The sequence below is a fragment of the Phascolarctos cinereus genome, unplaced genomic scaffold (assembly GCF_003287225.1).
Source record: "Phascolarctos cinereus isolate Bilbo 61053 unplaced genomic scaffold, phaCin_HiC Scaffold_2;HRSCAF=192, whole genome shotgun sequence".
Taxonomy (NCBI): domain Eukaryota; kingdom Metazoa; phylum Chordata; class Mammalia; order Diprotodontia; family Phascolarctidae; genus Phascolarctos; species Phascolarctos cinereus.
Genome location: NW_027555625.1, coordinates 18,476,271 through 18,502,435, shown reverse-complemented (window position 1 = coordinate 18,502,435; position 26,165 = coordinate 18,476,271). Strand labels below are relative to the sequence as shown.

General features: G+C 43.3%; 1 protein-coding gene across 2 annotated transcripts in view; it reads left to right on the top strand.

Annotated features, from left to right (window-relative positions):
- Window positions 1-26,165, top strand: part of DOCK5 (dedicator of cytokinesis 5) — a 252,306-nt gene that overhangs the window by 186,128 nt on the left and 40,013 nt on the right. For both annotated transcript variants that reach the window (XM_021001085.2, XM_021001086.2), the window contains 12 exons: window positions 761-855; window positions 1,616-1,694; window positions 3,373-3,473; window positions 5,107-5,165; window positions 5,679-5,833; window positions 8,199-8,284; window positions 10,965-11,121; window positions 11,891-11,931; window positions 13,256-13,346; window positions 16,875-16,994; window positions 19,453-19,542; window positions 22,019-22,123. In XM_021001085.2, the coding sequence (XP_020856744.1) occupies window positions 761-855; window positions 1,616-1,694; window positions 3,373-3,473; window positions 5,107-5,165; window positions 5,679-5,833; window positions 8,199-8,284; window positions 10,965-11,121; window positions 11,891-11,931; window positions 13,256-13,346; window positions 16,875-16,994; window positions 19,453-19,542; window positions 22,019-22,123 (1,179 nt within the window). The remainder of the gene's footprint in view (window positions 1-760; window positions 856-1,615; window positions 1,695-3,372; window positions 3,474-5,106; window positions 5,166-5,678; window positions 5,834-8,198; window positions 8,285-10,964; window positions 11,122-11,890; window positions 11,932-13,255; window positions 13,347-16,874; window positions 16,995-19,452; window positions 19,543-22,018; window positions 22,124-26,165) is intronic.

Genomic DNA, 26,165 nt, shown 5'->3' with positions numbered 1-26,165 from the left:
TATCTCTGACTCACAGTTTCCGCCTGTAAAATGGGAACAATAAAACCTGTATTAAGTACCTGCGTTGTTGTGCGTCCTAAGGGCTTTACACTTTACCCCGACATAGTGTGTAAATCTGTCATATGGAGACTGTTTCCTGCTTTCTCTTTGTGTCTCCAGTACCTGGCAGGTGCCTGACACATAGTATGTGCTTAATTAGTGCTTGCAATTGATTGTATTCAGAAGACAGTGAGGTGGAGGATTGCAAAGCTGATGAAGCGTCTTGTTGAGCAGGTCACTTTCTTCTGAGCAATTCTCTGTTGTCCAGCTGCCTCAGGGAGCCCACCCACTCACGCTTCTACCCTTCTACCGCGGTGAATCCCCAGCAGCTCATCACACCACCAGGTGCTGATGACTTCCCATCGATTTTGAATTTTACTGTTTCTTTTCATCTTGTCTGCTCTGTTAGAATATAAATTCTTGAGGGCAGGGATTGGTTTTTGCCGGCACTTGATAGAGGGCCTAGCACAAAGTAAACTGTTAGTACGTATCTGTTGACTGTCTAAAGGCTCTTAACAAGTTTTTGATCGGTTGATTGATTCTATAAGATGAAACCGTTCATCACCACAGAGTATGTATGCTTCACTCCACACCCATTGTCCTTTCCCTTCCTAATGAAAGGAAGAAGGAAGGCGGCTTTCCTCACCTCTTCTCTGAAGCCAAACTTGGTCATTATAATTATGCATAAACGCTGACTTTTCTTGGCCTGTGTTTTGTGCAGGACTTCCTGATGGAAACCTTCATCATGTTCAAGGATCTCATTGGGAAGAATGTGTATCCCCCAGACTGGATGGTTATGAATATGATGCAGAACAGGTAAAGGGGGAAGCTTCTCCAGCTGGAGGCACTCACGGTGGTCTGATGGGGCTAAGCCTGGGCTAGACTTCAGTGATGATGCCACACCCCACCACCTAACATCTGCTGGTGGCTTCCCGAACAAACGGCACTCGCTTCAAGTCCAGTCTCTGGGCCAGACTAATTGCGTGACCCTGGATGAGTCACTTAAACTTTCAGTGCCCCCAACCGTCTCTCTAAGATTTTAAATTACAATAATAGTTATTAATCTTTGATACAGGTTAGAGATCGCTAGACCATTTCTTTGACTTCTGATCCCCTCCCCCTCCAAAGAAGAAATGAGAACTGGTTTAATTTTTCTTTGTATGTTTGGAGATTAGCCCTGCCTATAGCAGAAGGGCAATACAGCGTAGGGATAAGAACCCAGGACCAGGAGTCACAAAGATTGTCTCTGCCACCTATTAGCTGTGTGATCATAAACAAGTTATTTAACCTCTCAGGGCCTCAGTTTCCTCATTTGAAACTCAGACTGTAAGCCCTTTGATGATAAACTCCTATTTGTGTTCCCTTTCTGTATCTTCAGTACCTGGCAAACAGTAGGTGCTTAAAAAATGCTTGTTGACTTGTTGAAAAATAAGGTGGCTTAAACTAAATGCTCTCTAAGGTCCCCGCCACGTGGCAGGTTCCAGGATTCTAGCCAAGACTTGTTCTCTGAATGTAGGGAGGCCAAAGCCCGGTGATTATGAGGGTCCTTTCTTTACAAGGCTGCTTCTTCCCCCAGGGTTTTTCTGCGGTCTATAAACCTATTTGCTGAAGTTCTCACAAAGTTCTTCATGGACCAGGCAAGCTTTGAACTCCAGGTAAGACACCGCTATTCCCCTACGTTCTTCCTAAGCTGTCGCCGGGCCAAGAAAGCAGTTTTCATTGGGAGACATGCCATTTCCATTCTCCTCATACATCCAGAAAGCATACTCTTCTGTTCTGTCCTCCTTTGATGGCAGAGGCATCCACCCACCTCGTCCCCCCCAGGGCAGGAAATGATGACTGAGCTTGGTTGCCTGTGGCCTAAACTTCTTAGGAGAACCAAAGGATTGTATGCCTGTCACCTTCCAAAGCAGGAAACGTTTGACCCAGGAGGTTGGGGGAGTAAGGCCATATGTGCCAAGCTACGACTTATATGCATTTAGCAAATTACGAGGCAGTGCATTGGGGGGGGTAGAGTTCTGGGCTTGGAGTCAGGAACATCTGGGGGTGAATTCCACCTCTGAGACTTATTCCCTGTGTGGACCTAGGCAGAGCAGAAAGTTTCTCCTGTTCCCAACTGCTTGTGTCCTCCCTCCCAAACTACCCTGGAGCATATTTATTCACTTTATTGTTATGATATATATGTACACGTGGATGTATGTATATTATTATATTCTAGGTAACATAACATAACAATATCTTTTTATTATCTAGAACATAATAATATTCATTGTGTCATATAATTTATTTATAATTACTATAATATATATGTGGTTAATGTGTTCTATTATCAATATAATATATTAATAATATAGTATGTTATATTTACGTGATCTATAGGTATACTATATTGTATTATCTAAGATGTAGTAATATATTTATTGTATTTTTCTATTATACTATATTATGTATTATGTTAATTATATATATTATAACTATATTACTATGTATCTATCAATATTACTATATTATATATTCTATTGTACATTAAATATATATTTAAAAATTTATTAACATAAATATTAAAACCATTATATCAATATAAAATATGTCATGTTGAAATATTGATTACATCATATAAGACATGTTATGTCATTATACTAATATAAACCATACCATATTAATTATATATACTTGTTGTCTCTCCCATTCGAATGTAAGCTCCTTGAGGGAAGGAGTCATTTGATCATTTTTACTTGTGTCTCTAGCTCCTAACACAATGATTGGCACATAGTAGGCACTTGATAAACACTTGCTGGTTGGTTGAAAGTTATAATAATCTCTCAGAACAATAGGCAACTTTTCTCTAAGTCATAGACGGTTTGGGGGAGGGAGTTCCCACGTACCTCAGTTCCCCGGCTACCAGGATTGTTTATTCATACAATCTAGTTAATGGGATCACAGATCTTGGAGTCATAGTTGTAGAGCTGGAAGGGACCTCACGGCCATCTGCTCCAAACTCTCCCATTTTGCGGATGGGAAACTGAGACCCAGGATAGTGCTGAGTCATACAGGTATCAAGGAGGGCCAAGATTGGAACTCAGATCTTCTGACTTCAAATACAGCACGATATTCCCCTGTACCAACCTAGCTCTATAAATCTCAATCCCTGAATCTCAACCCTTTCAACAGAGAACGGAGATCATGGACCTATGAGGAACAGAAAGTTTTACAGACTTGGGGGTGGTTTCTTCCTGTATACTCAGTATGCGTCTTTCTACCATTTTAGTTCTGATCCTTAATAACTTGGTTTCTGCTTTCCCCACCCCCACCTCACTGCGGAATCCTCTGCAGCTCTGGAATAATTATTTCCACTTGGCTGTCGCGTTCCTCACCCACGAATCCCTTCAGCTGGAAACCTTCTCTCAAGCCAAGCGCACCAAAATGGTCAAGAAGTAAGTGCCCTGGACTCTCCATCATGGGGAGAGGGGGAGAGCAGAGGTGCTCACCTAAGGCTGGAGAGCGTTCTTCTTTGACACGACAGGCATTCTTTCTCAATGGCTCTCCCGCGATGTGGTCCCATTGTGAGGCATAGGACAGTCTCTGTTCTTTCCTTGAATGGATGCCATGACCTTTCTCAGTGGGGCTAGGGGATAGGATATCTGGTCCTGGGGTCAGGAAAATCTGGCCTGGAGGGAACGTCATTGTCCCAAGGTCAAATGCAAACTCCCTTGTTTGGCTTTTGGAGCCCTTCCCGACCTGGCCTTATTACACATTGCTTCCTTCCACACACTCAATACTCCAGTCTACTTTAAAAATAAAAAATGCAGGGCAATCATGAGATTCTTCTTAGAAGAGAGTTTCTACAGACCTGGTACAGAGGAGGACCTCCCTCACGTTGAGGGGATTCTCCATGGGAGTCATGGGAGAAGATGGGCAAGAATCCCACCAGATAGGAGGGAGTGGCTGGGTTAGAGTTAGTTATGCCAGGCCAGTGACTCACAAGCTCTTCTAACTACTGAGCCAGGACCCCCAACTCCCACCTACCCCCCATCCTGTGGTGTAACTGAGCACCACTGAATGTCATATTGACAGGATTGAATATAGTCAGCAGCCAGGGGTGCAGTGGGTGCCCTGGGCCTGGAGTCAGGAAGACTTGAGTTCAAATTTGGCTTCAGACAATTACTAGCTGTGTGACCCTGGGCAAGTCACTTAACCTCTGTTTGCCTCATTTTCCTCATCTGTAAAATGAGGATGATAATGACACCTGCCTCGTAGGGTTGTCATGAGGATCAAATAAGAAAATATTTGTGAAGCACTTAGCACAGGGCCTTGGTCATGGTAGGTACTGTATAATTGTTAGCTGTCATTATTATCAATATTGGTAGTAATAGCAGTCATCATAACTGAAGCTGAATAGAATTGTTTATATCATTGAATTCATGGGCCCCCAACTCCACAGAGCTCATGTGATCCATTGTTTTAAAAAAATGGGCATTCTTGATGTAGGGTAAGTCATGCTCTTTTCTCTCCAAATATGTCATTTTTATTATGAACTTAACAAATATCCCCAAATCAGCATTTCCATATATGGAATATGAAATGGAAGAATAGGACAGAAAGGAAAAAAATTTTTTTTTACATGAACACCTAGAGGTAGCACAGAGTGCCTGGAGTCAGGAGGACCTGAGTTCAAATCCAGTCTCAGATGTTCATGAGCCAAGTGACCCTAGGCAAGTCACTTACCTCTGTCTGCCTCAGTTGCCTTATCTGTAAAATGGGAATGATAACAATAGCACCTAACTCACAGAGTTATTATGAAGATAAAAAGAAATAGCGTTTGTAAAACACTTTTCAAACCTTAAAGTGCTATACAAATGTTAATGATGATGATAAAACCACAGATATCTATGTTCAAGTTGCTTCTGTTTTCAAGGATATTCTAAGTTTAGCCCATAACATTCCCAGCTGTGCTGCTTAACTGTGCTTCTTTCTGGCCAAAGTCTTCTGCATTTTTTGAAGAAGACGTCTCAGTGTGTTTTCTTTCTTTGTTTTCCCTAAAAATATTTATACTGATCTTCCTTCTAGATATGGGGATATGAGAAAGGAAATCGGCTTTAGAATCCGAGATATGTGGTACAATCTGGGTGAGTGTGTCTCCTTGGCAGGGCCGCCCGCTAGGCGGCTGCTCGTTGATCCACGTTTCACCTATGCCTTGTGTTTTCATTGTTTTTATCTGTAGTCATGTCCTGGTATCCCTGTCTCCTCTCTTCCCCTCTCCCCACCCACCAAGGTACCCCAGAAAGCCCTTTAATCCAAGCCAGTGGCCGGAGTGACTGGTGCAACAACCCCTAGCCCAGGGTCTCCTGAGAGGCAGGATGGTGAATCCCAGCACCTGTTCTCTTCTCCTCATTATTTTTATGACCAAACCTGAAATCCGGCCATGGTCAGGCAGTGCTGCTCAGTCTGAGATGACGGCTTTTATCCTTCTGGCCTCTGTTGGCCTACAAGCAGACCAGTGGCCCCATGCCATTGAATACATCCTGTAATCTCTCCTTTTCCAAAATATGTTGGTTTAGCCCAAAATCGCCTTCTTGTCTTTGGCTTCAATCCTTCACATTGAGCTCATCGGTATATTTGTTGTCTGCCCCTTCTTTCAGGACCCCATAAGATCAAGTTCATCCCCTCCATGGTGGGTCCCATCTTGGAGGTGACCTTGACACCGGAGACAGAGCTCCGGAAGGCCACAATCCCTATCTTCTTCGACATGATGCAGTGTGAGTTCAATTTCAGTGGAAATCACAACTTCCAGATGGTAAGGAATGTTGGACCCATCAGCCTGGCAAATTACCCATGCCATCATCCTTTGGCCAGCCCCTTTGTTCAATAGATTCTGAGACTCGGTTACAATTTCCTTCCACATACTATGCAGAGTGCTCAGAGTTGCAAGGAACACTTGGCTAAAATGACCCAGAAACACTTTGTAGGTATGAAGGTCAGCAGAAATAGTCCTGCTCCAAGGACTGGGCAGAAAATATGCATTGTAAAGGGAATGTGGAAAGCATTAGGGACACAAACATGCCTCCTTGTGTGTGTGTGTGTGTGTGTGTGTGTGTGTGTGTGTGTGTGCACGCGTGTGTGTGCCCGTGCATATGGGGATGAAGGATGTCTATCAGTGTGTTTTCATGGATGCCCATGAGTTTGTATGGGTGGGAGCATGTGGTACACTATATTTTGTGCTTAACCATGCACACACACACACACATACGCACATACACACATACATACATACACACACATCCTTCAGCCCAAAGAGAGCAGAGCCTAACAAAGACAGGGGCCAGGAATGTTAGAGGGGAAGCAATCCAGGTTGACTAAGGCAAGGCAGAGATTCTTGCTACTCTTCTGCAGATAGAACAGAATAGATACTCACACGTGTGTGTGTATAGATCCATTTATATAATATATCTATGCATACTTGCATGTGTATTATGTTATATGTGTGTATATATTTTATATGCATATATAGACATATACCTAAATGAGCATGGTTATAGATTTTATTTATATTTTAGATGTGTATGTCTAAATGTGCTAAATGTGTGCATATACATAAACAGCTATCCCTTCCACATCTAGATTTTCCCCGTCATAGTTCTGAGATATTACGGGTCGGCATAAGAAATTAAATGGGAATTTTAGAGGAGTTTTGCAGAAACCGCAGATGACACAGAAAAAGTTCAGAAACTCAGAAATGCACAAAATAGATGTATAGTATACTGTATAATGCCAAAATATTTTATCTTTTAATGCCATAATAATTCAGACTTGCCCGGTATGAAAGGAAAGTCAAAAAATTTTGCACAAATTTTCCAGGTGGCAGGGGATGTTGTACCCCTAGCCCCTGCAATGTGGAAGGGATAATTATAGATGTATGTGTGTGTGTATATATACATACATATAAATATACATACACGCATATATAATCATATGATAGAAAAGGCTTGATATACCGTGAATAGAGTACTAGGCCTAGAGTCATTAAGACCTCAGTTCAGATCCCTCTTCTGATATGTGCTAGCTATATAATAGTGACAATAGCAGTAAAAAGCATAATAATAACAGTCGAGATGTATATAATACTTTTAAGGTTTGCAAAGACCTCTACAGATGTATCTCATTTTATCTTCACAACAACCCTGGAGGGATCTATCCTCCTTATCTCCGTTTTATAGATAAGAAAACTCCAGTAAATAGAAGTTAAGTGACTTGTCCAGGGTCACACAGCTAGTAAGGTCTGTGGTGGGATTTGAACTCAGGTCTTCCTGAATCCTGGTCCTACCCTCTATCTGCTGTGCCACCTAGCTACTGCCTACCCATTGGGTAACTCACTTAACCTCACTGGATCTCAATTTCCTGCTCTATAAAATAAGGCACTTGGATCAATGATATAGAAGGTGCTGGTGGGGCAGAGCACAGAGTGCTGGACTAGAGCCAGGAAGATCTGAGTTCAAATCTGGCTTCAGATCCTTGCGAGCTGTGTGACCCTGTGTTTGCCTCAGTTTCCTCAACCATAAAATGGCATTGCTAATAATAACAGTTACCTCAAAGGATTGTTGTGAAGATCGAATGAGATATTTGTGAAAAGCACATAGCACAGTGCCTGCCATGTAGTAGGCTCTTCCTTTATTCACACACCCACTACCGCCAGGGGAGTTCCTACTCTTTCTTTTTTTTTAATGTCACGGACCCTTTTGCAATCTGGTGAATCTGTGGGTCCCCTCTCAGAGCAGTTTTTAAATATATTAACTAAAATGCATGGGATTACAAAGAAATCCATCTCTCCTGAGAAAGTTATTACAATATTAAAAACACTCATTTGTGGAACTCAGCTTAAGAACCTCCCCACCCCCCTTAAGGGTCCTCCTAGGTCTAAATCTCTGATCTTAGAATGCTAAATTCCAGCTGATTCTGAAAGCCCCGGGGAGGAATTTGCTGAAATCTGGGGCTGGCCCGCTCTCAGTCTGGGGCCCCCCTGATCACAATAATCAGCTTTGGTCTTGGAATCAGCCTGGTTCCCTGGGGAGGGTTAGGATGGACTTGGACCTGGGGGCTGAGGATGGACTTCCAGCCCCCTCGGAGGTTCTCACATGGTTCGTGTCTGCTGCTTCTCCTTCCAGTTTGAGAATGAGCTGATCACAAAGTTAGACCAGGAGGTGGAAGGAGGCCGGGGTGACGAACAGTACAAAGTCCTGCTGGAGAAGCTGTGAGTGTTCCCCAAACCCAAACCTGAGGCTGACTCTCGGGCTGGCTTATTAAGGAATTTGGGGCCAGACTCAAAATCATGAGGGTCATGAGTCTGACTGGTCCTTGACCAGGCTACCGGGAGCTTACGCCATCAGTTGCCAGCCCCAGGTGATGACGATGAGTCAGAAATTCCATATTTGTCCCTCACCAGCCTGGCCCAAGAGACCTGAGCAGATGGAAGAAAGGGCCAGCATCAGGTCATGCCCCACATAGGAGATGGCGCTGGAGCCGAACTTTGAAGGAGCCTGGGATGCTAAGAGGCATTAGTGAAGAAGGAGGGCATTCCAGGCAGGGGGGCAAAGACGCAGAAGTCCACCCCTCACAACAATCCTGTGACATAGGTACCCTTATTTTAGAGACGGCAAAGTTATCTGCGTAGGGGTCCCTTTCCTCACCTTTATTGTCACTGTTTGAGGATGTGTCCTATACCTGTCGTCACCATCCTCCAACAGCAACGATAAAGGGGTGGAAGGAGAGACAGACAGAAAGACAAAGACAGAGAGGCAGACAGAGAGACAGAGACAGAGAGAGAAGAGTCATTTAACCTCACAGAGCCCCATCTAAGACAAAGCACCAAACTGTTAATAGAAGGACTTTTCTCACTGGGAGTGCTCTACACTGATCAAATCACAGGTCTAGTTTAAAAAAAAAATAAGTAAAGGCTGCATTGAATGGTGATACCTTATCACCATTGGACCTGGGATCAGAAATGGACCTGAAGGCATATAAAATGGGGGTAGTAATGCCCAGATATTTAACTCACAGGGGTATAGTATAGCTATGTGCCTCTGGGCAAGTCATTTAATTGCTCTGTGCCTCAGTTTCCCCATCTGTAAAATTAGGTGGGACCAAATGGCCTTTAAGGATCCTTCCAGTTCCTGTCCTATGATTCTACATCTTTCCAAAGCTTTTCAAACATAAATGTCAGCTCTTGTTATGATTACTTATAAAATGGGAGCATTGACCCTTCTGTTGAGCAAAAGCTTTTCAGAATCTTCTTCCTCTATTTTCCCTTTGCCCCACCCTTCCTGGCTTTGGCTGCAGCCAAGAAACCAAGCCATAAAATACACACACCCCTGGATGGTATTTAGAAATACTAAGCAGCTGATGATTTCCAAACAAAGGCTCCCCCAGCTGCTCTCTCCCTTGGGGGTCCTGGATTACTGACTTCTGAGGGACAGCTTGGTCAGGTTTTGTGAACTGCATACAGGGGAGCACAAACAGAGCTCCCAAGTGCCTTCCATGCACCTTGGAGACTGGAGGGATTCCTGAACCGAACTTTTCTTATGCACGGGAAAGAACAGAGTGCTCAGAAGGGTGTACAGAGCTTGGGCGGGTCCTGCTGCTTCTGTCTCCACAGCAGCTCTGGATCTGGCTTCTCTCCACTCACACAGAGACCACCCTGGCTAGCTCGGAGCCTCAGAAGCTCTCACCCGCATCCTTCTGTTAGCCTCACAGATGCCTCCAGGCTTCCATCTGACCTATCAGTTTACACTGGTAGAACCTACCTCCCAGGGTGGTCATTAGACTCAAAGAACATAATGTATGTTAAAAAAAATAGGCAAATGGTAAAGCTTTGCCAATGAGTCAATTAATCTTTGAACATTTATTAAGCACCTACCATGTGCCGGGCAGCATATGCTTTATATATATATTCCCCAATGATACTATGATGTCACTGATGGGGACATTCCCTCCAATGTTACAGATTGCAAGCTAGTCACTCCTGGAGATCATGTGTGATTCTTAATAACAATTTGCATTTATATAGCACTTTAAAATTTGCACAGTGCTTTATAAATGTTATATCACTTTGCCCTCACAAAAACTCAAGGAGATAAATACTGTTATTATGCCTGTTTTCCAGATGAGGACACTGAGGCAGACAGATGTTTCCCCGAGGGGTCACACAGCTATTAAATGTCCAAGGCTACTGGGCACGTCACTTAACCCCAATTGCCTCACCAAAAAAAAAAAAGCAAAAATAAATAAGTGAATGAATGAATACATGTCCAAGGCTAGATTTGAACTCACATCTTCCTGACTCTAGACTCAGCGTTCCATTCACTGTGCCAGCATACTGTTAACCCCATTCTTACATAAGTTTTCCATCCACTGTGTTGGGGCATTTCTCCCTTAAGTACAAGGAGGAGCCCAGCACAACAAAGTCAAGAAAGCATCATGGATCGTATAGGATTGTGTCTGCTTTGCTGACCTGCTGAAAGCTCTTGGTACTGTGTGTACCTCATAGTGGGTGGCTCAGTTGGCTGTGCCTGGAGTCAGGAAGACTCATCTTACTGGGTCCAAATCTGGCCTCAGACACTTAGTAGCTGTGACCCTGAGCGAGTCACTTAACCCTGTTTGCCTCAGTTTCCTCACCTTTAAAATAAGCTAGAGCAGGAAATGGCAAACCGCTCCAGTATTTTCACCAAGAAACCCTAAATGGGGCCATGAAGAGCCAGACACAACTGAAAATGATTGAACAAAAAAACGCTGCACGTGGGGTCTTTGGCTAATGCTTTTAAATGGAGATGGTTTCAGGGCAGAAGGCAGGTAGGAAAGAAGTGGCATGTGATAGCAGTAGGACCCTCAGCTCATGGGATCACGGACATCTTTTCCCTTTCTTCCCCCCCCCCCAGGCTCCTAGAACACTGTCGCAAACACAAATACCTGGCCAGCTCTGGAGAAGTCTTTGCCCTCCTGGTCAGCAGCCTCTTGGAAAACCTGCTGGATTACAGGACCATCATGCACGATGAAAGCAAAGAGAATCGCATGAGCTGTACGGTCAACGTGTTGGTACGTGAGGCACCCCCCTCCCCCCGGTCCAGGGCTCACCCGCCTGCCAGTGTCAGAGGGCACTGAGTGCCAGGAACGGAGCTAGTATCTGGGAATACACACACGCACACGCACACACCACACACACACACACGCACACAGAGTAGCAAAATGGTCCTGGCCTCAAGGAACTTGCATTCTATTGGGGGGAAAGCCTATACATCTAACTATACATATGAACGTGAACATATGCACATACATGTATGTGTGTATATATGAATGCATGTATCACCTGAACATTAAATATATAAGAAACAAACACCTACGTCCAGAAGGCCTTCCAGAGTACCTGGCCAATCCTCCAGCCAGCCAAAGCTACTGTTGACCCTGGAATGACCCACTCCCTGGTCCTCAACCCTGCCGAGTTTACTCCAGCAGAAGCAGCTGATGCTGGTACCAGCTGATTAGGCTAAGGACACTTGCATATTTTTAACTTTGAAGATAAATTAAGAAACCAGGATGGAAACCTGCACCATTAGCTCCTGACCCAACTCTTCCCAAGGCCGTTCCGCCGTGGTTTCATGCTTTTGTGTCTGGTCTGGCTGGGTGTGTTTTCCACCTCAGCCCCTGTCGGGTGGGTCAGCATTTGTGTGAGAGAGAAAGATGGGGAGAGGGTAAAAACTGGTTTTAGATGTTTAATGAGAGCTGAGATGGTCATCGGTCCCTTATTCCAATGAAGGGTCCATCAATAAACCTGTATTTATAATATGTTATAATTTTATTTTGGCAGAATTTCTATAAGGAAAAGAAGAGAGAGGACATTTACATAAGGTAAGTTGAAAAAAACTGGTATTTGTCTCTATTCCTCTTAACTCTGCTCTTCTTTGATTCATCAATCCACAACAAATGGATATTGACCACCAACTACATGATGGGGGGGAGGGGCGTGGGGAGGGGATGGATGGAGGAGGAGTAGATACAAAAATGTATGAAATAGAGCACCTCTCTTAAAGGAGATTAAACCCTGCTAGTGAACACAAGACTTTTATTTCTTGGTCTGGACCTGGAATTTTCATTCATTCATCCCAGCCTCGAAACTCCCTCCCTTGAAGAAAATCAGCAAATCTTATGTAAATTATGTCATTAGAGGCACTGAGAGGTTAGGTTACTGCCCAGGATCACATATCTCCTTATCAGAGTTAAGACTTGAACCCAGATCTCCTCACATCCGAGACCAGCCTTCTATTTACCACCAAATCCTGTTTCTCAGAAATGAAACATGTACTTTATGAGCAAAGCATCGTAAATGTAGGAACAGCCCTGACCTTGGAGACAGGAGATGACTCATTCAAATCCCAGCCTTAACACTTATGTTCATGTGAATTTTGGCATGCCTCTTTCCCTTCTTAGAGCCTTGGTTTCCTCTTCGGTGAAATGGGAATGATAACATCTGCCTTCACTGTCTCATGGGCAGCTAAGTGACACCATGGTACACAGAGAGCTGGGCTTGGAATCAGGAGGACTCATCTTCCTGAGTTCAAATCCAGCCTCAGACACTCACTAGCTGTGTGACCCTGGGCAAGTCACTTCACCTGTTTGCCTCAGTTTCCTCATCTGTTAAATGAGTTGGAGAAGGAATGGCAAATCACTGCAGTATCTTTGCCAAGAAAACCCCAAAGTCAGACACAAATGAAATGACTCATTAACAACAGCAATTAACCATTACTGACATAACCTCTGAGATCTTTTCCAGCTCTATATATGATACAATTCATTTAATGTTTCCTGTTGAACACTTCTAGTATTTTTTTAATTAGAAATATTTCCCCTCAAAAAAAGACATAGTTGTCCAACGAGGCCTTGAAGAGTTGATGGCATGGATTGGCCAGATGAGAGGCAGAGGATGAATTCACTGAGGGGGCAATTTCAAATCTGTTGCTTCACTGAGAACAGAGACAAGTGCCTTTGTGTGCCAGGCATTCTATTAAGTGATAGGGATGGAATGAAAGGCACAAAGCAGGCCCTGCCCTCAAGGAGCTTACAGTCTAACTGGGGAGGGGGCGCATTCTAGAGTGCAGATGGTGGGAGGCCTTGAATGATGGTGTTAGCCTCCTATGGGTAACTTGGGCTCCCTCCTTGTCCTCCGTTCCCCCAGGTACTTGTACAAGCTTCGGGACCTGCATCGGGACTGTGAGAACTACACGGAGGCCGCCAATACCCTTCTGCTGCACGCGGAGCTCCTCCAGGTAGGAGAGACCCCGCATGTAGAAGCGCTTTACAAATGTTGAAGCGCTCCTTATGATAGGTTAGTGGTAATAATGACCGTTATTCTTGTCATCATCGTTATGGTACTGCACACAATCTGGATTTGGCCTCCGCGGTCCGGGCCGGCTGGAAATCTGTGGTCCTCTGATTGTTCTCATGACATCACGGGCCCTGATTCCAGAGCCAGGTAGACCTGGCGTAAAATCCCATCTGTGATACCCACTGTCTATGTGTGTGACCCTGGGCAGCCCCCCGGAGACTGCGTGTCACAGAGGAGCTGGCTCGAGCTGGAAGCTAGAGGTCGTCATCTGGGCCGTTTTCAGAGAAAGAAACTCACACTCACTGCCTTGCCCAAGGCCTCCAAGTGAAGCAGATGCCAGTGAATTAGAAGAACAGACACTATACAGCTACCCAGAAAGAGGATCCCAAAGGCATCAGCAATTACCAGCCAAAGGCCTCCATTAATTCTTTCTGAAATTGATTTACACGTAGATCAAAGGTATCCTTCATGAAAGTCTCAGTGGATAGAGTTCTGGGCCTGGAGTCAGGAAGACCTGAGCTCAAATCTAGCCTCAGACAAGTCACTGAGCAGTCACTTAACCCTGTTTGCCTCAGTTTCCTCATCTGTCAAATGAGCTGGAGAAGGAAATGACAAGCCACTTCAGTATCTTTGCCAAGAAAACCCCAAATGGGGTCACGAGGAGTCATGTACGACTGAATAACATCCATGATGAAAATACATGAAGGAAATAGGTTGGTCTGCACAGATGAGACATCTGACCCCATCTTCACAGTCACACAATTGACTGGAACATGTAGACAATGTGAGATCCTTTTGAATTTACCATTTGGTGATTATAAAGGAGAAAAATGCAACCTCCACGATTTGACTAGGTGGGCTCTCAGGGCCCTTCTCCCTCTAAATCTGGTGTATGACCTTGAGACAAAGGCTCTCCTTAGCCAAGAGGGCCTCATCCATTTGTTAAAATTATGACATTCTTTGATAGCTCAAATCCCATACTTTACTTTCTTTGGCCATCTTGTTATCATTATCAAGTTAATCATAAAATCAGGATCTCTTCTCAAATCTGATGCTTCTGTCCAAGAAGACGTCCTGTGCAGAGGGTAAATGGGAGAGAGATTCCATGTGTATGGAGACAGCCCCCAGCTACTCCCACTTGCAGATGAAATTGTGCTGATTGTATCCAGTTCCATAATACTGACCAATATCCCCAAAGCCACTCAAAACACATTGGTTTAATCATCCTCATTTCGATCAATTAGCAAGAATTTCAGGCACCTGCTATGTGCCAGGTGCTGTCCTAGGCTCTGGTGATACCAAGATAAAAATGAAATGTCTTCCAGAAACTCATATTCCTTTGGGGAAAGTAACATCTCTATATATATAATACACACACACACACACACACACATACACACATATATAATATATATATATATATATGTATGTATGTATGTATGTATGTATGTATGTATGTATGTATGTATGTAGTTTGGTGACACTGGAGAGTTTTAGACCTGAGTAGACACTTAGTAGTTATATGACCCCTGGATAAGTCACTAACCTCAGTTTTCTCATCTATAAAAGGGGGATAATAATAGCACCTACTTCCAATGGTTGTTGTAAAGATAAAATTAGATAATATTTGTATGACCTTTTGTAAACCTTAAAGCACTCTACTGCTGCTGCTATGATTGTTGTTATTATTGTTATACAAAATAAGTGTAAAGAAAAAAAAATCAATGAAATTTTATTAAGCACTTACTGTGTGCCAAGTTGTGGGGCAGGGGTGTGCTGAAGGCTCGTGAGAGCATCTACGCCTTGGAAATCAGCAAATGTTCCTAACCCGGGCTTGGTTTGGGGGTTTTGTTATTTCATTTGCCTTTGGTCAACTCTGTAGCACTCTCAACAACTCTGGGCAGTTACCTGTCTGGAGCAGCCATCTTTTCAGCCCTCACCATCCCCTAGTGATGCTGCAAGACTTGTAGTTATGGAATGTTATAATCTCTGATCACCCAGACTGGGCTTGAGGAAAAGAACAGTGGATGGGGAGTGTGAATGGGTTACATTTTATTCCTACTATAACTTTGGCAGAAGAGGTTTCATAGATCTTATCCAGGAACTGTAAGATCAGAAAAGGAGGTGAGCAAGTCATGTGGTCCAAGATACTGGGTAGACAACCAGAGGGCCCAGAGGCCATTGCTAGCCACACAATATGTAAAGACCCAGAAAGAGGCCTCCAGTGTGATGGCCGTATTCTCCAAGGAGGATTTACAGGAGAAAGCAGGCAAGAACAGTGCAGGATAAGAATGAATGAATGAATGAATGAATGGAATGAATGAATGCTTGTCATCGTTCAGTCACGTCCAACTCTTCATGACCCCATCTGGGGTTTTCCTGGCAGAGGTACTGGAATGGTTTGCCATTTACTTCTCCAGATCATTTTACAGATGAAGAAACTGAGGCAAACAGGATTAAGTGACTTGCCCAGGGTCACACAGTAAGTGTCTGAGGCCAGATTTGAATTCAGGAAGATGAGTCTTTCTGACTCCAGGCCCCTCGCTCTATCCAATGCACCACCCAGCTGCCCCCACCCCACCCCCTCATCTTAGCCTTTCCACTGTACCACTTAGCTATTACAGAAACAATTCAAGTTACCCATTCAGCCAGCATTTATTAAGCACCTTTTGTGTTCCAGGAACTGTGGTAGGCATAGGAGACAAAAGGAGGCAAAGACAAAAATGATGCAGTCCCCACCCTCAGGGAGCTTCCATTTTATTGGATGGAACTGTTTTAAAACATCTTCTCATACTGTGTATTCCAGATACATTCAGATCATACCATGATATATTGAAAAGCAAGGGATGGCCTTAGCTGAAGACCTGAGTTCAGGTCTTATCTGTGGCTGGTTCTATGATGCTGGACAAGTTATTTTACCTCTTTTGCTCCAGGCAATGCTGTAAGACTCTAAGTTAGAGGGCAGGTACTGATCTGTATGGGGAAAGAGAATTTCCTCACTGAGACTTCCCTGCACTCATGAAATCACAGATCTGGACAAAGCAAGGCAACCAGCATGTATCTGTCAGACACTTACCATATAGCAGGCATGGTGCAAAGTGCTGGGGGTGCAAATACAAGGAGAAAGAAAAAACATTCCCTGCCCTTAAGAATCTCATATCCTAGTGGGGGGAAGACAAAGCACAAAAGGAGGCTGAAAAGGGGGTGCCATGTATGGGCGGGATATTGAAGTCCAGAAGGGCAGAAGCACAGGAAAGAGGGAAATAAAGGCTGGCCAGCCTGAGTCTCTCTCCAAAATGGAGAATTCACCAATGAGGAAGAGGGTTAACCCAATGATGGCATAGAGGATTCTAGCTAAAGTACCACTGGAAGAAAAAACTCAGTTGAAGTCATTGTAAGGTGCAAGCATTTTGGATTTATGATATTGCTTGGTATTTGTTCATATGTCTGTTTCTTTCTTTTTTTCTAGTGGTCAGATAAGCCCTGTGTGCCCCACTTGCTCCAGAGGGACAGCTACCATGTCTATTCCCAACAGGAGCTCAAAGAGAAGTTGTACCAAGAAATCATCTCGTACTTTGACAAGGGCAAAGTGAGTGTCTTGTGGAGGAGAGGTCGGGGGTCAAGTCCTGACATGGCTATGTTGCTGCCTTGGGTCCCTCGATGGGCATGGACCAGATGGCCCATAATTCAGCTCAATCAGACGCGCATTTATTAGGCACTTACGATTTGCTAGGCTCTCTCCTAGGACTGGAGATACAGAGATGAAAAGGAAAACAGCTCTTCTGGCTTCTTAGGAGTCATTCATGTCTTGATTACCTCTGAATCCTCTTTTTTTTTTAAAATCCCCTCAAAAAAAAAAATAAGGGACACAAACCCCTTAAGAAATGAAAGGGAGGAAGGTCTGAGGGATTGTGATTCTGGGATAAGTTGGCCTAATCAGAGGAGAAAAGGAAACTAAAAAACCTCTCTGCAGCTGGACCGGGCAGTAGAATGGAAAGGACATTTTTCCTGGAGTCAGAAGACCTAGGTTCTAATTCTTGCTCGACATTTTCTGAACAAATTGACTGTGCAAAACAATTTACATCTCAGAACCTCAGGGTTTTTTTTTTTCCTCCCCATCAGCAAAAATGAGAATATGACCTACTTGGTATTTTTGCCCTTAGGTAAGCCACTTCCTCTTCTGAGCCTCAGTTTCCTCATTTGTAGAAAGAGTGTAGAAATCAATGATTTCTCAGGTACTTGGCAGCTTTAAATTCTGTGATCCTATGACTTGTGAAGAAAGGCCTTTGTAAACCAAGGAACTGTCAACTGTTGCTGTTGGTGTCTAACAAAAAGAACCTGCAGATGTGTCTCAAGGCTTGTTGGAGGTACTGGAGAGGGGGTGGCAGGCAGCCACGCAGTCCATCTCCTCTGCTCTTCCCAACCTCCTGGCTGACTGATATCGATAGGATGACTCTCTGGGGGCACCAGCCTCAGCCACTGCAGTCCGTTCTCTTGTTAGTGTTGGCTTGCACAGTCTGGCGTTCATCTGGAAGTCTGTGTGTGGTGGGGAGGAGAGGAGATTGGAGAGCTGTTTGACTTGACTGCATGATGTGCCTTGGACCTTACTTTCCACATCATTATCAAAATTCTCCTCAAAACTCACATTTATGGCTAAGTAAATCCGTGAAGCTTAATGGGCTTAAATAACCCTTTACAGTTTGCAAAGCACCTGATCCATCTTAGTGTTACTGAGGACCCCAACAACAGCCCTCGGAAGGAGGTGCTATTTTTGTCATCCCCATCTTACAGAGGAGGAAATTGAGGCTTATAGAGTCTTACACACTTGTCCGTGGTCACATAGTGGCTTAAGCAGGATTTGAACCCAGGTCTCCTGGAAACAGGATAAGAAATGGTCACTATGAATATGGATTCTTGGGCCTGTAGCTCCTGATACTAAGAGGCAGCCAAGACATAATAAATAAAGAGGCATCCTTGAAATCAGGGTGACCTGGGCTCAGGTCTAGATGAATTAACACATACTGTCTATGTGACCCTGGACAACTCACTTCACTTAACTTCTCTCGGGGCTCTTGACCAGAGGTATCAAACATGTACCCTTGACACAGGCACTCCTGAGTGTTGCCTGAACCACATTAAAATGTACTTGGGAAATTTCTAACAAAATAAATAAAAATACGATAGAACATGGATAATGTTAATATGTGGTTTCCTAAGTCAATAGGCAGCATCAGGGTTCCTTAATTTCACGGCCCTGTTTCTACTTAAGTTCCACCTGCTGATCAAGGCCGCTCTCTAAAGACTCAATGAAATCACTGGTTTAAAAAAAAAAAAACAAGAAAGAAAGAAATCGCTGGTCCAGCCTCATCTCTTGTAATCAGTCTCTCAGTTAGATAGAGAATAGGGTATTACTTGATATTTCTCTAGTGCTGTAAGATTTTTCTAAACAATTTAAATGCATCATCTCTGATACAAAGAAAGGCAAAAACAGACCCTGCCTTCAAGGGGTTTATGTCCTATTGGATAAGTCTAGATGTAAAAAGACAAGTTACATACACGTTCCATACAGAGAGGATGCGAGGTCACCTTTGCGGGGAAGACCACAATCCTATGGCCAGGGGATTCGGAATTAGAACTCGGGGCTCTCGTCCCACCTCGTTCCTTTTCTCTTTGTCATCTTACTGGCTGAACCACAGCTGGCTTTCTCATCAACTAGACTTGGCCACCGTCCAGGTCCTAATGCCTCTTGTACCTTGTCCTCTAAGCTCTTTCTGACGTTGTTATGGGAGCATGGCATTCCTCAGAGCCTGGCAGGCAGAACTGAGAGGAAGATACCTCCTTGGCCAAGCGGCCAAGAGACGTAGAAACTCTCTCATGTCAGCAAGGGGTCAGGTTGATCCAAGAGAGCCAGGCAGCCAGGAATGTGGGCAGTAACTCACCCCAGCTGCCGGACTGCTGCTTCTCCTGCGTGCTCATGAATGGTTTTTGCAGCTGATACAATCGTTCTCTTGTTTTCCATCCCCGTCCTGACCTCCGTCTTCCGGAAGATGTGGGAGAAAGCCATCAAACTCAGCAAGGAGTTGGCCGAGACTTACGAGAGCAAAGTGTTTGACTACGAGGGGCTTGGCAACCTCCTGGTGAGTCCCCGGGGAGGTCGCTCTGGGCAGGCTCTAGAGGGTCACACAAGTCACATCCATTTGGCCCCTGCTATTCAGGAGGGCTTTAGGGGGTGACGAGCCTAGCAAAGATCTTGCTAAACTTTGTTTTCTTTGAAATGTTTTCAAAATTAGGAAAACATTTTAGTAGAGGCAGTGTCCTGGTCTCTGTTGATGGAAGTTACCGGAGATAGAAAACAAAAGCGGGGGCCAACCTCAAACTCTTTAAGGGTCATCCCCTTTGCTCCAAACATCCCTAAGGCTAGACCTCTCTGAAGGATAAGGGTGCTAGCCAGCATTTATATAATGCTTTAAGGTTTGCAAAGTGCTTCTAATGTTAACTCACTTTAACCCTCAAAATGAGGAAACTGAGTCTGGAAGAAATTGTGATTTGCTCAGAGTCACACAGCTAGATGACGTCTAAGGTAAGATGTAAACTCAGGTCTTCCTGAGTTCCAAGTCTTACATTATGTCCATTGGGCCCCCTAGCTACGGCCTCATGAAACTGAATTAGGAAGAAGCAGGACCAGCCCATACTGGCCTTCCATGCATGGAAGGGTTTGGTTCAGTCTCCCAATGTTCATCCTTAGTAAACACATATACACACACACACACACACACACACAAAGCAGGACCAGGACACTGGATTTGGAGTCAGGAAGAACTGGGTTCAAATCCAGCCTTAGGTATTTATTAGCTTTGCGACCTTAAGCAAGTAACTTGCTCTCTCTTGAAACTCAGTTCCCCCTACACGCGCACACACACACACACACCCTGTAAAATGGGAATAATAATGCCTGTTCAATTTACACGCACAAATGAGGTAATATTTGTAAAAAAAAACTTTGTTCAATGCCTTCATTTCTCAATATATTCCTCCCTACCTTCTCATTGTATCTAGAAATTTATAAAAGTTGGGGCAGCTAGGTGGTGCAGTAGATAGAGTGCTGGCCCTGGAGTCAGGAGGACCTGAGTTCAAATCTCATCTTAGACCAAACACTTGACTTACTAGCTGTGTGACTGTGGACAAATAACTTAACCCTAATTGCCTCCCCAAAAACAAAACCAAAAAAAAAAAGAAATTTATAAAAGTTTAGGAAAAGCGAAACAGCAAACCAAATTCTATAGTTTTTACAGTGTCCATGCCTACAAGTCTGCAAAGAAGGGAAGGAGATACGCTTTGTCATCTCTTCCTCAGGGTCTTAATCAGTCATTAAAAACACACAGGGTTTTGTTTTCTTAGTTTTTAATCATTTTCATTGTTTTTCTTTAAATAAATTTTATTGACATCTTTTCATTTTTCATTTACATTGTTTAGACACTTTTTATAGATGTCTTTGGGTTTTTTTTTAATATCATCAAAATTTTCCCCTCTCAGAAAGTCACTCTGTTTAACAAACAAACAAAAAATTTGAATATTAAAAAAGGGGAAATTTTTGTCTCATTTCTTTTAAAAATGAATCTTTATTGATATCTACATTTCCCATTCAATCCTACCCTCCCTCTTACCAGAGAGTGAATAATAAAGAATAGGAAAGAGAAAGGGGAGGAAAACATACAAGAAAACTGACCAGCATGTTGACAAAGCCTGGCAACATAGCCAGTGTTCCACGCCCATGGTCCCCCGCTTCTATAGAAGTTAAGGGCTGGGGCAGAAGGCGGTTATCTTCTCATGTCTGTTCTTTGGGGCCATTATAATTTCACCACATTCAGTTCTGATGCTGTTCTAGCTATCTGCAATGTTCATGTCATTGTGTATGGTGTGGTCTTGCTCCTGCATCCTTCACTCTGAGCTCCATGGAATTCTTCCCATGCGTCTCAGCATTCTTCATATATATTGTTTTTTATAGTGCAGTGATATTTTACACCATTCATGTATCACACCCTGTTTAGACATTCCCTACTTGTTGGGCATTTACTTTTCCCCCCACTTTTTTGCTGCTACAAAAAGCCCCTTGTAAACCCTGAAGTGTTTTGTAGTGACAATTAATATTCTTGTGTAGCTCCATATCTATTCATTTTTTTAATTAAATTTTGATTTTGTATCACCTAAATGTCTCCTTTCTCCTTCCTTCTCCCAAAGAGTCATCCATTGTAATAAAGATCTTTTTTTACAAGAGAAAGGGAAAAAAGAGAAAAAAAAATTAAAGCTGATCAATATGTTGGTATAATGTGACATTATATGCAGTGGGGCACTCCCGTGGGGCCCCTCCCTCACTTCTACAAAGGAGTCGGTGGGTATCTTTTCCTGTCTTCTCTTGAGCCAAGTGTGTTCTTTGTCATTTTATAACATTGATGTCAGACTTTCATGGTGGTGGTCCTTCCATTTACATTGCTGTGGTCTTTGTATTTGTGGTGTTCTTGGCTCTGTTTCCCCTTGTTTCACAAAAGTTATCTGTGTGATATCTAAGCTCCATGGCTCCTAGTCCCAACGTTTCCATTCTTTCTTTCATTTCAGAAAAAACGAGCCTCGTTTTATGAGAACATCATTAAAGCAATGAGGCCCCAGCCAGAATACTTTGCTGTCGGTTACTATGGACAAGGCTTCCCGTCATTTCTTCGGGTAAGAGATCCCAGTGGGCCCTGAGGCTGTTGGACACGGCCAGGACTGAAAAAGAAGAGTTTATTCTCATCATCCCCGGTTCACTCCCCCCACGGCCTTGTGTTAGCATCTGTGCATGGTTCCTTCTCCATGTGGGTGGTAGGGGAGGAAAGCATTTCCGGAACTGTCCAACATCTCCACCCCCCTCTTCACCTCTCCTCCCTAGACACCACCAACATTCTGGCAGAACTTTTTAGCAAATGGTTTGTCCCAGGTGGAATGAGATGGAGAAAACAGGCCACTGCCGTGTCCGGCTGGAAAGAAGGGAGAGCCAGTTAATTGTTTGTTTATTAATGCAGTTTCTAGCCAGAATTGAAAACAGCTTGGCCTCTGAAATTGGCTAAAAATATACAATCTACCCACTCCCTTAAAAACTATGGAAAGTACACTGATTTCCCCAGGGTTTTTCACACCTTTAATGAGAAATCAGTGTGGTAGGCTCTTCTGATCCAAACTGTTCCCCTTCTCCTCTCTGACCATCACCAAGTGTTTAACGTCACTGAGACTCAGTGTTCTCATTTGTGAAATAGTGATAATTCTGTTTATCCTACTCCCTACTTCATGAGGGCTATTGTGACAATTGAATTAAGTTCTGAATGAAAAAGTACTCTGAAGTCTTTAAAGAGTATATATGATTCCAAAGGCAGTGCTCTATCCTCTCAGATTCAATTTCAGTGGGATTATTATTATTAATATCATTATTATTAATCTTATCAAAGTTGCATTTGAGAGGCAGTGAGGCACCATGGATAGAGCACTGGCTTTGAAGTCGAGGACCTGGTTCACATCCCACCTGAGACAACTACTATTTATGTAACCCTTGCTTCTCTGTGCCTCGGTTTCCTCATTTGAAAAATTGGAGGGTTGGACTCCAGATCCCCAGCTGGAGTGGGGAGGTCTAAATCAGTGATTCCTCTCATCTTTTATCATCATATTATTTTGTTAAGCAGTGTGATATTGGGGATGCAGAGCTACCCTTGAAGCCAGGAGGACCCACTTTCAAATTCTAGCTCTTACTCATAATGGCTGTGTGACCTGGTACAAGTTACTTAATCTCCCCCATGTTCTAAGCAGTTCTTAAGTTTCTGAGAATGTGATGACCTGCATTCTCCCTTTCCTCACCTGGGAGTTCCCTATTACATTGAAATGACAAGTCTAACCTATCCTTAACTTCATCAACATCATTAGTCTTCTCTTATTAAATGGAGTTTAGATAGAAAGGGTCTTAGGGCAAATCTCTATCCTGCTATTCATCATTGATTAATTGCCTACTGTGTGCCAGGTAGCCTAGGCACTGGGGGATTAAAAAAAAAAGGATGAAGCCATTTACATTCTATCAGACGACACCTCATGTGTCTTTGTAAGTACCTGCAAAATACACCCAAAGTCCTTCTTAAAGGGAATTCACTAGCAGCCATCATCTTTCATATTTAATGTTCTATGGTCTATTTCAGAGGAATATAAAACAGCTGCTTTTTGTAATTGAATAAAATTATTGGGATCTTCTGTGGACTCACTTTGAGCAAGGCGGAGACAACTCCAGTAGCAGACAGGCATGACAATCCATCCCCGGGTCCACACTCAAAACCCTTCTCCCTCAGGACAATCAAGATTTATCAGTGACCCTGTCTTCCAACAAATGAGCTTGAAGTTCATTGTTTCCATATGTATTGACTCTTGTAAAGTCTGCAGTGAATCTCAATGGGCCCTTGTAAAACTTCCCAGAAAGAAATGACCCAATGTTAATTCTTCAACATTTTCCAATCCATTTCCTTCCCAAAAGGAAGACCTTCTCATCCTTAGAAGCTGGATGGTGTAACCGTTGCCTAACTTCTTTTGAAAAATTTATTTATTTTTAGTTTTCAACATTCACTTTTATAGGATTTTGAATTTTAAATTTTCTTCCCCTCACAAAGATGGCATGCAATCTGATATAGGCCATACATGTATATCACATTAAACGTATTTCCACATTAGTCATGTTGTAAAATAATAATTAGAACCAAAGGGAAAAACCATGAGAAAAAAACAAAAAAAGGAAAAATAGTATGCTTCAATCTGCATAGTTCTTTCTGTAGATGTGGACTGCATTTTCCATCGTGAGTCTTTTGGAGTTGTCTCAGATCCTTGCATTGCTGAGAAAAGCTAAGTCTATCAAAGTCAGTTATCGCACAGTGTTGCTGTTCTGCGTACAATGTTTTCCTGTTTCTGCTCACTTCACTCAGCATCAGTTCATGCAAGTCTTTCCAGGTTTTTCTGATGTCTGCCTGCTCATCGTTTCTTATGGAACAATAGTATTTTATTACATTCATATACCACAACTTGTTCAGCCATTCCCCAACTGATGGGCATCCCCTCAATGTCCAATTCTTTTTTTTTCTTGTATTAATCTTTTTAATAATTTATTTATTTCAAAATTTTATTAATTTATTTTGATTTATCAACAATCACTTCCATATGCTTTTGAGTTGAAAATTTCCCCCTTCCTCCCCACCACCCTCCCCAAGATGGTGCACAATCTGATATAGGCTATACATTTACATTCCTATTAAACATATTTTCACATTAGTGAAGTTGTAAGTAAAAATTAAAACCAATAGGAGGAACCATCAGAAAGAGGAAACAAAACTCAACAGAAGAGAAAAAGAATAGCAATTCAACTTTCATAGTTCTTTCTTTGGATGTGGATAGCATTTTCCATCATGAGGCCTCTGGAGATGTCTCAGATCCTTGTGTTGCTGGTAAGGGTTAAGTTTATCAATATTAGTCATCGCACAACATGGCTGTTACTGTGTACAACGTTCTCTTGGTTCTGCTCACTTCACTCAGCATCAGACCGGACAAGTCTTTCCGGGTTTTTCTGAAGTCAGCCTGTTCATCATTTCTTATAGCACAATAGTATTCCATTACATTCATATATACCACAACTTGCTCGTCCATTCCCCAACTGATGGGCATCGTCTCAATTTCCAATTCTTTGCCACCACAAAGAGCTGCTATGAATATTTTTGTACATGTGGCTCCCTTTTCCATTTGTATGATCTCTCTGGGATATAGCCCTAGAAGTGTGATTGCTGGGTCAAAGGGTATGGGCATTTTTATAGCTCTTTGGGCATAGTTCCAAATTGCTCGATGGAAACTTTTCTTTTCTCTCTCAGCAGCACCATCACTATTCCCTACTCTCCGGGCCTTGATCCCTCAGATACTTCTGGATCTTCCTCAAAGAGTCAAAGAATCTGAGTTGGAAGGGACCTTGGTGGCCATCCAATCCAACCCACATCCGAAAAAAAAAATCCTATCAGTGAATTAAAAAGAAAATTGCCATTCAGTGCCTCCTCTGTGCCAGGCACTGTGCTCCGCACTAGGGATAACACAAATTCCACATAGCTTGCCAGTGGCCTTCCAGTCTTTGCTGGTCCTTTGATCCTCACTCCCAAGCAATCAAGCCATGCGGATGCTTCCTTTTTCATTTCTCCTGCCTCAGTCACTGCCACTCTGTCACCACCCCCTGTATAATGGTGGTAACTGAGCTGGCCTTCTTCCTTCGGTCTCTACTTCCTCCAGACAGTTTTACCCCAGCACTGCTCCTCTTATTCCTCTGCTTAAGCACCTGAGCAGCCTTCTCTGGCCTTCAAGCCTCCACCCCATGTACTTGGCCCTACCTTATATAATAAATCTTACTTCTCACCTTTTCCCCGTGTAGTTCCTCTTCTCCAAATGGGGCTGGACCCACGTAACGTGCTCATTCTTACCATCTCACCTTCACCCACATTGTTGGTGGTGGTGGTCAGTCCCTTCAATCGTGTCTGACTCATCACAATCCCATTTGGGGTTTTCTTGGCAAAGACACTGGAGCGGTTTGCCATTTTCTTCTCCAGCTCATTTTACAGATGAGGAAATTGAGACAAATAAGATTAAGTGGCTTGCCCAGGGTCACACAGCTAGTAAGTGTCTGAGGCTGGATTTGAATTCAGGTCCTCCTGACTCCCGGGCAGCTAGGTGG